Source organism: Eleutherodactylus coqui, chromosome 5 (assembly GCF_035609145.1).
Source record: "Eleutherodactylus coqui strain aEleCoq1 chromosome 5, aEleCoq1.hap1, whole genome shotgun sequence".
NCBI lineage: Eukaryota > Metazoa > Chordata > Amphibia > Anura > Eleutherodactylidae > Eleutherodactylus > Eleutherodactylus coqui.
This window is the reverse complement of record NC_089841.1, coordinates 110,183,600-110,196,950: the sequence shown is the minus strand read 5'-3', so window position 1 is coordinate 110,196,950 and position 13,351 is coordinate 110,183,600. Positions and strand designations below refer to the sequence as shown.

At 44.0% G+C, this 13,351-nt stretch overlaps 1 protein-coding gene across 2 annotated transcripts in view; it reads right to left on the bottom strand.

Annotated features, from left to right (window-relative positions):
- LNPEP (leucyl and cystinyl aminopeptidase) overlaps positions 1-13,351 on the bottom strand; it is a 96,143-nt gene that overhangs the window by 60,797 nt on the left and 21,995 nt on the right. For both annotated transcript variants that reach the window (XM_066603019.1, XM_066603020.1), the window contains exon 2: positions 996-1,830. In XM_066603019.1, coding sequence (XP_066459116.1) covers positions 996-1,830 — 835 coding nt within the window. The remainder of the gene's footprint in view (positions 1-995; positions 1,831-13,351) is intronic.

Genomic DNA, 13,351 nt, shown 5'->3' with positions numbered 1-13,351 from the left:
AGTTGTGAGCATTTGACAACCATCAGTATTAAAACTGGCAGCACACTCTCCATATGAACCCCATTGCTGTAGGACATACATATACACTTTTAAGGGTCAAGAGGTTAAATTTGTGTCTTTGCCTAAAAAGACAAGTATCCTAAATTAAGACCATAAGGAAAAGCTAATAGGACATTAAAAAATTGGTGAAATTTCAAAATGACTGAAGGTTAAAGGGGTTGTCTCGCGGCAGCAAGTGGGGTTATACACTTCTGTATGGCCATATTAATGCACTTTGTAATGTACATTGTGCATTAAATATGAGCCATACAGAAGTTATTCACTTACCTGCTCCGTTGCTGGCGTCCCCGTCGCCATGGATCCGTCTAATTCTGATGTCTTCTGGCGTTTTTAGACGCGCTTGCGCAGTCCATGCTTCTGCCTGGTGAATGGGGCCGCTCGTGCCGGAGAGCTGGTCACCGCGTCGTCATCGTAGCTCCGCCCCATCACGTGTGCCGATTCCAGCCAATCAGGAGGCTGGAATCGGCAATGGAACGCACAGAGCCCATGGTGCACCATGGGAGAAGACCCACGGTGCACCATGGGAGAAAACCGCAGTGCATCCCTGGGAAAGGACCGGCGGCCATCTTAGGGAGAAGATTTTTATAACTCCATATTTCGTCGGATTGGTGAGTAGCAAGCGGTTTAAAAACCGCTTTAAATTGCTATTTTATGCCAGGGGGGGGTGACGGGGGGAATGGGCTAATGTAAAATTTTGATGTTTGCCGCGAGACAACCCCTTTAATGTATTTTGTTTTTATGATCATCAACAAAAATCAAAGCAACACACAGACTAAAGATACAATCCAATAAGATTTTCATTGTGGCACACTTCATCATTAATGTCAAGTAACCCTAACACAGTATCCGCTAACCAGTGGTGTGGAAGCCACATACAGCTTAGATGTAGCCATTTTGACAGCACAGCGATTAGATTACATTTCTAGTTACTTTACCTGATATTCTGTTCCTTCACATATGACATTTTGTAAAATCCATAGTAGGAAGTTGAAAAGTTTGAGTGGTATTCAATGGTAAGCAAGCACTCTGTTCCTTTTTGCAATGTTTCAGGCAAAACCATAGCGATCATCTCAAAAGTTGGATACTCCAAAACGGAAAGGTTATGAGTGGCACCGCTTCTTAAAGTGACGTTTGCTTGTATGTCTTGAAGACCTGAGCTATGAAGTACAATTGCATTTGCGTTCCCAGTGGCATTTAACTTTATATTAACTTTGCCAGAAAATGTCATTGTGGTAAGATTAGGATAAAGAGTAATGTTATATTCCAACGGTTTTATGTAATTCGGAAGTCTACTTTTAGTCCATGGGAAGCGTTGGCCATTAGTAGCAATGGGGTATATCAGCTCCACTGGCTGAGTTTTTTTATGGCATCCTTCTTTGGTGAATGTACACTTTGGAAGCAAGTAAATGACTGTAACTATTGAAACTAAAATCACAACAACTACAACGCTCACGATAACAGTCCTTGCTGATGGAACAGGACAAAGTCCCTCCTGAGCCTGTCTGTAGTTCCCTACATTGTTTCGAAGACCTGAACTTCTGTTCATAAATGACATGCCCAACAGTTTCGCAGAGGATTCATAATCTTCTTCATCATCATCCATTTCGTGTTCACCTAAACCACGCACAAGTAGGCGAGAGCTTCTTGGTTCATATTCCACTTCTTCAGATTCCAGGGGATTTAAGGTAGGTTCTTTAGCAAGATCAACCACATCTGGTTCTTCCTCAAACATACTGTTTTCTATCATATTCCTAGGCAATTGAGCCCGATCTGTGAAAAGAAAAAAAATATATAACATTTTCTTATTCTATTGAAAGCAAACTCTGCCCAAAATATAGAATTGCCCTATACTTTACAGCTCCTGTCAATTTGATAAGGAGTTCATGAAATTTACTACATGGAACTTGGAAAACAGTTTTCCAGAAACAGTGCCCGTCTTATTCATGGGCTGTACCTGCTACTACAACTTAGCCCCATCCATTTGGTTAGGGCTAAGCTACAATACCAGACACTTGGAGATATGGTAGCTCCATTCTCGTGATTGGTAGGAGTCCCAGCGATGAGATCCCCAACTATCAGCTACTTATCACCTAACCTTTGGATAGGTGAAAATTTATTTTCGTGAGTTAAAGGAATTCTGCTCTGGTGGCCTTTGGCCAAATATGTATGTAGTCGTAGCTGGCTTGTCCTATTCTGATAAAACAATATAAATTCTGAACGGAAATTCATTAGTTATACCTATTTCTAGGAAATTTGGTTAACAACTGATATGCCCACTATTACAGCAATATATCAGAGTTCTAGGAGGAGGAGAGAGCTAACGGTCCATTAACCCTTTCCAATCCAATCCAATTTTGCATTCGAGGTTTCCTAAAAGGCTCTCTCTTTTTGCTGTTATACAACGGTGCCATCAGATGGCTAAAGCCATTGTATGCGCGCCAGAGAGGCTCCGACAACAGAGTGGCTGGCAATAGATGGTAAGAATACCCTGTCGGACGCTTCTGACATTGGAGCTGTACAAGCTTTAATCAGAATGTAGGAAGATGTCAGACAGTGGATTGGAAAGGGTTAAAAGGCCGAGATCCCCCCACCAATTCTGAGAATGGGGATTTTGTGGACTTACTGCGCCCCCCCCCCCCCCCAGCGGAGATTGAATGCAGTGGCAGTTGCGCATGCGCAGTGCACACACAGAGAGGAGGACACACAACCCCTGTTCTCAGGATCGGTGGGGATATCAGGGATGATAAAAAGATCTTGGAATAACCCTTTTAACTGTAGTCCTGATGGCCTAAAAATGTTTGAGTTCTGTATATCAATACAACTATTGCACATATTGCAAATTATTTTTGAATATTTAATCATACTAATAAAGTGTGGCAACAGGTTAGAAGACAGCCATTTACAGGTTACGATTAAATTATGGCACCCAAATTGAGGTTTTTTTGTTGTTTTTTTTAACTACCAATAAGGGGGATTTACAGCAAAGTACTGGGTTCTACAACAGATTACAGACTTAGGTCACCTTATGCCATGGAACACTGCTGCTAACAACCCTGATGGTATACAATTCAAAAAGGGGTTTATGAGGTTAAAAAAAAAAAAATACACAGCCACGCTCTTCTGGAAACAGTACATCAATCTTTTCCATGGTCCGATCCTGGTGCTGCAGCTGAGCCCCTTCTGATACTGTGAATAGTTACCAATACCTAGAAAATATACTGGCTGCTAGCTGTCAGGTATTTGATACTACAGTTCCTTCCTAAATGTTTATCTGGTTTCAGACTGAGTGTACAGGTTGTACAAAGACAGCAATCACCGTAAACAGAAGAAGCCGCTATTAAAATAATGCAAGCAGAAAAATGACAAAAAAAATAATAAACGGTTTACTAAAGAGAACTTTCAGTCCAACATGAACAGCTTCTTCCAGCGAAATGAAAGTGGAGGTTTATATGGAAAGGTTTTACATGCAAGAATTCTAAAAAGAGACGCAGTACCGACCCTCTACACCACAGGTGGACTTCTAGTTAATATGTCAAGGTTAATGAAAATAAAAACGTCATCATGCTCTTCATGTACTGTACTTGTGAGGCTTTTCCCAACCAAGCTAAGAAGTTTGTACTGCAGATCTCCATCTATCACGGACCCTCAGGGCTGCTGCGATAACAGGATGCGATTGACACCCCGATATCGCTCTCGCAATCCTTCTGAAGACCGGGATGCGAGGCGTTTTCGCAGGGAAACAGCCTCCTACCCCGCAGGGCTATCACAGCCATGGCAGGAGATCGTAACGTAGTATGTTAGGCTGAATGAAGACAATGTCCATCTAGTTCAGCTTGTTTGAACCCCTAGTTGATCCAGAGGAAGGCAAAAACTCCAAGAGGCAGAAACCAATTAGCCCATTTGGGGGAAAATTCATTCCCGACTCAGTAATGGCAACCAGAATAATCCTTGGGTTAACCTTTGACAGTTCTGGGTCTTACAGTTAGGTAGGAACTACAAACCCGCTGGTCACATAATTCTATATCCTGTAATACCTTTCCGCTCCAGAAAGACGTTTAGTCCCCTCTTAAACTCCTCAATGCATTTTGCCATCACCACGTCCTCAGGCAGACAGTTCCACAGTCTCACTCCTCTTACAGTAAAGAACCCCTTCTGTGTTGGTGATGAAACCTGCTTTCTTCTAGATGTAGCAGATGCCCTCTTGTTACCCGTCGCAGTCCTTGGTATAGACAGATCATGGGAGAGATCCCCGTATTGTCCCCTAATATATTTATACATAGTATTTGATCGCCTCTTAACCCTCTTTTTTCCAGGGTGAAAGTCCTAAATTTTGATAGCCTCTCTGGGTATTCCAGTCCTCTCATTCCATGTATTAGTTTAGTTGCCCTTCTTTGAACCCCCTCAAGCACTGTAACATCTTTCCTGAGCACTGGTGACCAGAACTGTGCACAGTATTCCATGTGAAGCCTGACAAGTGCCTTATATAGTGGGAGAATAAGGTTCTCGTCCTTCGCCCCTATACCTCTTTTAATGCACCCCAAGACTCTATTAGCTTTTGCAGCAGCTGACTGGCATTGGTTGCTCCAGTTAAGTCTACAATCCCCTAGTATCCCCAGATCTTTTTCCATCTCACTTTTCCCTAGCAATACCCCATTTAGTGTATATTGGTGACATCCGTTTCTCCTGCCCATGTGCATAACCTTACATTTATTAACATTGAACTTCATTTGCCATTTTTCTGCCCAAGCCCGCAGATTATCTAGGTCCGTTTGTAGCCGTACCTTGTCCTCCGTTGCATTGATTATATTGTATAATTTTGTATCATCTGCAAATATTGATATTTTACTGTGCAGTTCCTCTATCAGGTCATTGATAAATATATTGAACAAAATGGGGCCTAGCACTAAGCCCTGTGGCACCCCGCTAGCAACGGTGGCCCAATCAGAGAACGAACCATTTATTGCCACCCTCTGATTTCTATCTCCGGGGCAGTTCTTTACCCAGATACACGTTTTCACCCGGACAGGGCTGCCTCATTTTATATATCAACCTATTATGCGGCATGGTGTCAAATGCTTTAGAGAAGTTCAGATATATGAGATCAATAGACTCTCCCAGGTCCAGCCTAGAACTTACTTCATCATAGAAGCTGATCAGATTGGTCTGACATGATCGACCCCTCATGAACCCGTGCTGGTGAGGAGTTATTCCGTTGTTCTCCTCGAGGTATTCTAGGATGGCGTCTCTCAGAAATCCCTCGAATATTTTTCCAGTTATTGAAGGGAGACTTACTGGCCTGTAGTTACCAGGCTCTATTTTGGACCCCTTTTTGTAAATTGGAACCACGCTGGCAATGCACCAATCCAATGGTACAACCCCGGTCTTGATCGTGTCCATAAAAATAAGAAATAGTGGTCTAGCTATCACATCACTTAGTTCCCTTAGAACCCTTGGGTGTATTCCCTCTGGACCCAGCGATTTATCAATTTTAATCCTTTTTAACCGCCTCTGCACTTCCTCCTGCGTTAGGTATGCAATATGTAGTGATCTTCTCCCATTGATTCCAATGGGGCCAGCGGTAGCACCGCCAGCCCCATTGAAATCAATGGAACACGATCGCTGAAGGCACTCTTCTTCAGCTTCTCCTCTGGCCGTGGATTGAAAAATCCCCGCCTCCTAAAAGCGCTGCCTCTGATTGGCTGAGCGCTGTGACCAATCAGAGGCATATAAGATTAGATAAGTAGGCTAAAGAAGATGAGAGGTGAAAAAGAAAAAAAAGGAGTAGTTTAGAGGGGTGAAAGTACCCTGAGATCATAGACCATACTCATTTATAGGGGTTTCTCAGAATTTCCGTATTAATCCACTTGGTTTATCTCTCATGAGACCGTTCCACTACTCAGCCAGGATATGTGAGAGGGGGAATCTTGGAACTCCACCCACACAACCCAGGTAGCATAAAAAAACTTTTGATCTACCTGTCTAAACAGGCTGCAAGGGTGCGAATGAGTTAGCAGTGACGTCACTCGCATGTTTAAACAAGAATCAGCTAATCTAAAAGGGACATAAGAGCAGCCAGCCAGTCTTTGCCCCTGCAGTGGCTGCTGCGGGGAAAATATGGTATTACATGACAGCCATTCAGTTGAAGGATGGCTCAAAGTCTGCCAGTCCTCCATTCCAATTCATAGAGGGAGCCTCTGAGTGAGGGGCCTCTGCTCCATGGCATTCATATGCTCTATTTAGGCATAGGAGCAATGGTTGTAGGTTTGGCAGCACCCTTTTAAATGTTCCCCTCCCAACTCCCTTCATACTGCAGAGACAAAGGCTACCTGTTTGAATCAATCCTAATATTTCTGCAGACACCAGTAAAGGAGTATTCCCATCATGGCTGGGTATACACTTTTTTTTTTTTATAAACATTGGAGCTTATAGATTTCCAAGTAAAAAATAGTTTCAGCGCTCAGATGATGGATGTCTTAGGATACAGGGATATCTATTGCAGGCATATGCTAGACATTGCAAAATGCAACATAAAAGCAACCTTATTTATCTACTATAGGCAACTCAGCAGGGAGAAAGTAAAGGGCTGCTGAAATGGAATATCTCCTCCATATCAGTTGCATGCTGATATGTATGTTCATAATTTCTATAAAATATATGAAATCAATTCAGCATCACCTGGTTCACTGATTTCCTGGCTGTTGACATTTGTTTAATCAAGTACTACATAAAAGGAGATTATTTCTGTGTTCCTTTTTAGGTCATACTAATAAATAGTATTAACTCCCACCTAGAGTAATGTCACACCGAGTACTCCAAGAACTGAATGTTCTGCGATTCTTATAGCCATTTTACACAGTACTGGTTATAACTGCACTGTTCTGGAACCCAAACTAACTTGGCATACATAGGGACAATATTATACAGTATAACTAGTCCTAGCAAAACTTTAATTAAAAAAAAAAAAAAAAAAAAAATCAGGTTTGACTGCAATTAACCCCCAAGTCCTCATTTCCTAGTGCCATACACATGTCCATAATTGTATTTTAACAAACACATATCTAGGAAATGGAGATATGGGGTGTGAATACCATCAGTATCGGCACTGTCCAAGGCGTTGACCGAAGCGGCACTGATCACCAGTCATTTTCGTCACATAAGTAATATAGCAGCTCTGTAGAATCAAGAGGGGGGGGGGGGATTCCCCCCATCCCCCCCCCCTACCTAAAAACGCCTGAGTGATCTCCAACACTTCATATGCTTCTCTCTCTTATACAACACTTCTCCAAATATATTTATAGAAGCCGACAGCCTGAAACATGAACAGTGAAAGAACCGCAATCTGCTGCTTGTATCTTGGTTTTATTAGCTACAAATACAGAACTACTATACAATATACAGAATGCATATTTCATATCACATTCACACAGCTGCTCATTAAAATTTTTACATAACATATCTGCTCAACCGTCGCAATTAGAGATGAGTGAACGTACTCGGTTAGGCCGATTTCGCAATCGAGCACCGCGATTTTCGAGTACTTCACTACTCGGGTGAAAAGATTCGGGGGGGCGCCGTGAGTGAGCGGGGGGTTGCAGAGGGGAGTGGGAGAGAGAGAGCTCCCCCCTGTTCCGCGCTGCTACCCCCCGCTCCACCACGCCACGCCCCGCCCCCCGGCGACCCCCGAATCTTTTCACCCGGGTAGTGAAGTACTCGAAAATCGCGGTGCTCGATTGCGAAATCGGCTTTACCGAGTACGTTCGCTCATCTCTAGTCTCAATGCTCACTTGGAGACCTTCGGGACCTCTGTTCTTAGACAGTTATCCAACTATCCTGTGGGTAGGGCATAACTGCATAACTTCACTTAGTGGAACAACCCTTTTAAGAACTCATGCTCACAGAAGAGTTTTGTGCATGCAGCCTCTATAGCTCCAAATGATCATGCCTACACACAGCTCTGTTTAACAGAAGTATTTTCCCTTAGAACCTTTGCTTTTAGGGGAGATTATCCCCAGAATACAAAATTTCATGAAACATGCTAAAATTTAATTTGCTGGAGAAAAAAATAGTCAATATGAATATACAGTAAAGCTCCATAGACTTCTATGGAGCCAAAAATGCAGCCTTCATACTAGGTTTGTGCTGAAATAAGACTAGAAGGACTCATTCTTACAAATAGCTAATTGGGGGAAGGGGAAGGTAGGCATGAATGCACCTTCAAAAGGTTCACCCCGGAACCATCCTATAAAAACGAGATACGGGAAGGGGCTGTCCAGCCCAGACAATCCCTTCATAGTAGATGATATTATGATTCTGCAGCAGTTTATTTAACATGTTGGGGTCTATTTATATGGAGCGAGAAATCTTCTGCCCAAGCGAATGATGGGAATTTGTAGAGAAATCATCTAAAGGTTTCATTTGCTGGATCGCTCAGCCATTGAGGGCACGGTACCAGTAAATGAACGACTGTTTCAATGTAACGCGTTGCGAAGAGCAAACAATTTTTATGCCTGCTTAAAATTAATGAGCAGCGACAAATTATAATTTGACGTTCAATCGTTGCCTGTATTTACACTGAACGATCATTCAAATTCGCACGATCCAACACTTTTTTTGATGATAATGTAAAAGAGCACGAAGTGAGAAAAATATATCAGCTCTGTGTAGTCAGGTTGATGCTATAGCTACTGAGGTTTAGTGAGGAATTGCTAAGGCTTATCATGCAACAGTGTATAAGATGATCGAGGTTACAAGTACTGTGGTGGCCCCCTTGTGGACATTGTGTGTATTGTCTCAGTCCTAATACTGTGGCCATTTAAAGGTTTGCATAACCAATCGCCATGTGGATGGAGCACCCGAGTGTCGATGGATGGTAGGGCACAGCTAACGCAGCAGAGAGGTGTCTGCTGATGGTATACAAATAACGCTGCGGGGTACACTTTTCAGGTTATTATTGTGGAATCATAGATTCTTGTTTGCCATTTATTTTATGCAAGGTTGCCTGCTTTTTAGCTTTGCTCCTTCAGATAACTGCACTGAGCACGGTCTGCAGCTAAGCTGTAACATAGTCTATACTTAAAAAAAAGAAGTCCAAGATAGTCAGACTTCAACAAATATTGCACTGATAGCAGCAAGATGACAGCAAACCCACGCAAGAACAGCTCAGTGAATACAGTACCAGAACAAAGCTCAGTACATAGATACAGCCCCAGAACCAAGCTAGATACATAGACAGTAGCAGAACTAAGCAATTTAATTATTATTTTTTTTTTTAACAGGGGAGCTGATGGACTGATAATGATGCCTTGGAACATCACAGCACTGTAGACAGAGCCAGAAGGATGATCACTCATATACCGTGTTTCTCCGATAACACCTACCCCTAGATTTAGCCCTACCTTGATTTGGGGGCTTTAAATATAAGCCCTACCCCAAAAATAAGCCCTAGCTACACTACATTAAAAAAAAAAAAATCAATACATTACCTAGCAGGCGCCGTCCGCTGGTCTCCGGAGCTTTGATGTGCTTCCTTGCAGTCCTAAGCCCCTGTCAGAAGTCCGCTTACCGGTAACTGGGTTTGTAAACCCCGCCTCAAGCAAGTGACGGCTCTGATTGGTTCTTGAGCACCAAGGCTAATCCAATCAATGCAGCACTCGATGAATCAATGCGATGGCTGTGATTGCTTCTTCAAGCACTGCATTGATTTGGTTCTTGAGCGACACGGCTCAGCTAATCAATGCAGCGCTTGAAGAAGCAATCACGGTCATCGCTTGCTGGCGGGGTTTACGAATCCCATTACCAACAAGCGATCTTCTGTCGGCGGCCAAGTACTGTGAGCAAGCGGGCCAAAGCTACGGAGACCAGTGGGAGGGATCCAGACAGTGCATGCTAGGCAAGTATAAGACATCCCCCGAAAAGAAGACCCTGTGACTTTTGGGGCAAAAATATATATAAGCCAGGGTCTTATTTTTAGTGGAAACCCTGCAACTCCACAAAACGCTGCTGCAGAAAGGAAGAAAATCTTCTGTCAGGGCAGACCTAACAGACGAAGCTGGTGGTCGGCATAGTGTGACCTGACAGGTCTCATGTAGCCAAAAGTGGTAATGCTTTAAACTGTAGGTATCTGTGCTCAGACTAGTCTTCTAAAACAGCAAACCTCACCAGTGTATGGAAAGAGGATTTTCTTTACTTTAATTGTAGATTATGATCATCATATCCCATACAAAAATATATCAGGTAAATGTCAAACATACTGAGCCTCCAGCATGCTACCCACACATGTAACATAGTTAGCTGAACACTTTCTGCCAACAGCTATCTTGTCCGCCACCCCCATACATGAGCAAGCTTGGATCAGCCGAGTGTGCATGTGTTCTAAATGCAGAGAAATGAGAAAGCTGCTGACAGAGCGGATTATCTTCCGAAGAACAGAAGGATTGGATAGTTGAAATCCAAACTGGTTGATCCTTATCTTCCCCCAACATCTGCCAGTAGGGGAGTGCAAGGAGTAAGGTGCCCGCAGAATTTCCGCCCGTGGCCGCTGCCATAGGATTGCGTTAGAAAATGCAATCCTAGGCAGACGCCTGCGAGTTAACTGCCCACAGAAATGTGACTTCCCGGCCGCTGGCTCCGCAGCCAGCAGCCGGCGCATCAAAGAGCCGGAGCCGAGGGAGAGGCGAGTGGCACGCTGGTCCCTGCAGGGGCTCGGTTAGGGTCCCGCTGCAAGAATTCTCACAGTGAGATACGACCAGGCCGTCTGCAGGCGGCCTAAGGAGGTAAACCTACATCTTAAGGCCCTTTTACACGCAACATGATTGCTCAAAATTCGTTCAAATTAACAAAAGTGAGTGATAAGCGTTACGTGTAAACGTGGGCAGTCGTACTCTATTCATTCACTTGTTGTTAGCCACGGGTTTTTAACCGGCATAAAAATCATTGTTCAGCCGCTCAAAAGACGTTCCATTTGAGAGGCTGCATATTACCATGCTTCCCCGAAAATAGGTCTTACTATCGGGGTAGGACCTATCAGGTTTTCGGGGAGGCTTGAAATAAAAGGCCTCCCCTAAAAAAAGGACCTCTCTCGGGTGCCCCACAAAAAAAAAAAAAAAACATGGTCCGGGGCAATGGTCTCCGGCGACACGGTGGCCTCCTCTGTCTCACAGCTGCCTTTTGCTGGTGACGGGGCTTCGAATACCACGGTTCCAGCAAAGCAAGCGCTGTAATTGGCTAATCGAGCACAGGTAGCCAATCACAGCCGGCGCCCGATGAGCCAATCACTGCCATTCAGTGAATGACATCCCTGAATAGCTGTGATTGGCTGCCAGCACTCGATTAGCCAATCACAGCGCTTGCTTTACTTGAGGCGGGGTATTCAAAGCCCCATCGCTAGCAGAAGGCATCTGTGAGAAGAGAAGGCCGCCGCGCCACTGCCGGACACCATCGGGAAGCATCAGGATGCCGCGGAACAGGTAAGTACAAGCCCCACCCCCTCCTCCCGAAAATAAGACACTGTGCCCTTTTTGGGGCAAAAAAATAAGACTGTCTTATTTTCAGGGACACATGGTATATGTGCAAGGCAAACAAGAACTGAGTAAATTTATGCCAGTAAAAGAGTTTGCTCATGCCAGGAGAAGACAATGGAATCTACTGGCCACATAAATCCCTCGCATAAACACACACACCAGAGCAAGCAGCAGCTGCTGAGTTTACTTTAGCTAATGATGGAAATGCAGAGGATTAAAAGCCATTATTTGTATGTTTAATTTTATGCAAAAATGTCGGCAGATCATTCAGATTGCCTAGATGCTCAGAAATTGGAGGGTTCAGATGGTCGAAGACTAAGGTGTACAGCCAGCCAAAGGGGAAAGGACTTTGAGTTCCACCTTAAAAATATTTGCACACCATAGCAAGCTATACCATATTAAATCGGTTGTTCAGCTTTAAACTATTGATGGCCTATCCTTGGGGGGGGGGGGGGGGGGGGTCAGCCAGCTGGGACCTTATCCAACTTCTGTTTAGCAGGTCAATGCACTTGTGCACCAAACTGATTTCTGCAGGAAGCAGACAGCTCTGTCCCTACTGCAGTGGTCAGGCTTGGTATTACAGGCAAAGTCCCCATTGAAGTGAATAGAAATTTTGCACATCATACCAAGCCAGGCCACTGCAGTGGGAATGCAGCGGTCTGCTTCCTGCAAAATCAGCTCAGTAGATGAGTGCACAGGCCCGATGGATAGCTCAATCAGTAGGGTCTTGGGTGGTGTACCCTCCACCTATCTACTATTGTTGGCCTATCTTATGGATAGGTCATTAATAGTTTACAACTAGAGAAACATTTTAAAATTACTAATGAGCTTAGAAAATAAATACACACGGTGGGGGGGGGGTGGAGTCTCTGATCAGAACCTCGCAAAGGCCAGGAATTTTAAAAAAATGAATAAAATGTTTTTTCATCATGAGTCCTCATGTCCACGGACATAACTGAATTGTGGAATCCATGTGGGTCACCTGCGCGGATGATCCGCTGCAATATGCCCATAGACTATCATGGGCGTTCGCAGGTTGTCACTGTTTTCCCAGCGTGCGGATTGCACGCAGTAAAAAAAAAAAATGCAGTATGCTCCACTTTTCTGCAGATCCCGCAGCGACAGCTTCTGTTGAAGTCAATGGAAGCCGTCCGGTCCGCGGCAAACCGCAGCCGAAACTGTGGATGTGCCGCGAATCCGCGGGAAAGCAAGACATTTGAAGAAAGAAAAAAAAGCATGGCGCATGCATGCGGCACACTGGCAGGCGTGCCAAGCGCATCCACCGTGCAGAAGAAAAAAAGATCCAGCCGCGACGGAGGAGACCCACATCCAGACTGGTGAGTAAATGTATTTTTTGCCTCATGTCTGCGGGCACGGCAGGAATCTGCTGCGGGATTCCACACTCAGAATCTATGAGTGCCCGTGGACATGAGGCCTGACCCATTTTTGATTTAAAGGTCTACACCAAAAACTGCATGTGTTAATATATCCAAAAAGTAAAATTTTATTTATATGCATTTTTGGCTGACTAGCATTAATGCAGGATGGAGTTTGGCAAGTTCTAACTTCAGAATATCTGCAACTCTGTATAAGCATCAACAGTCTCTGCAGACAAAAACAAGGCTTCACTTTTCAAGAACAGATTATAATGCGATGAAAGGATATCGGCCCTACATATTTAATGGAACAAATAGCTTTATCATCTTGTAAAACAGCCTGCCAATTGCATCACTCCAAAGTAGTGGTAAGCGGTCTTCAAAGACAGTACATGC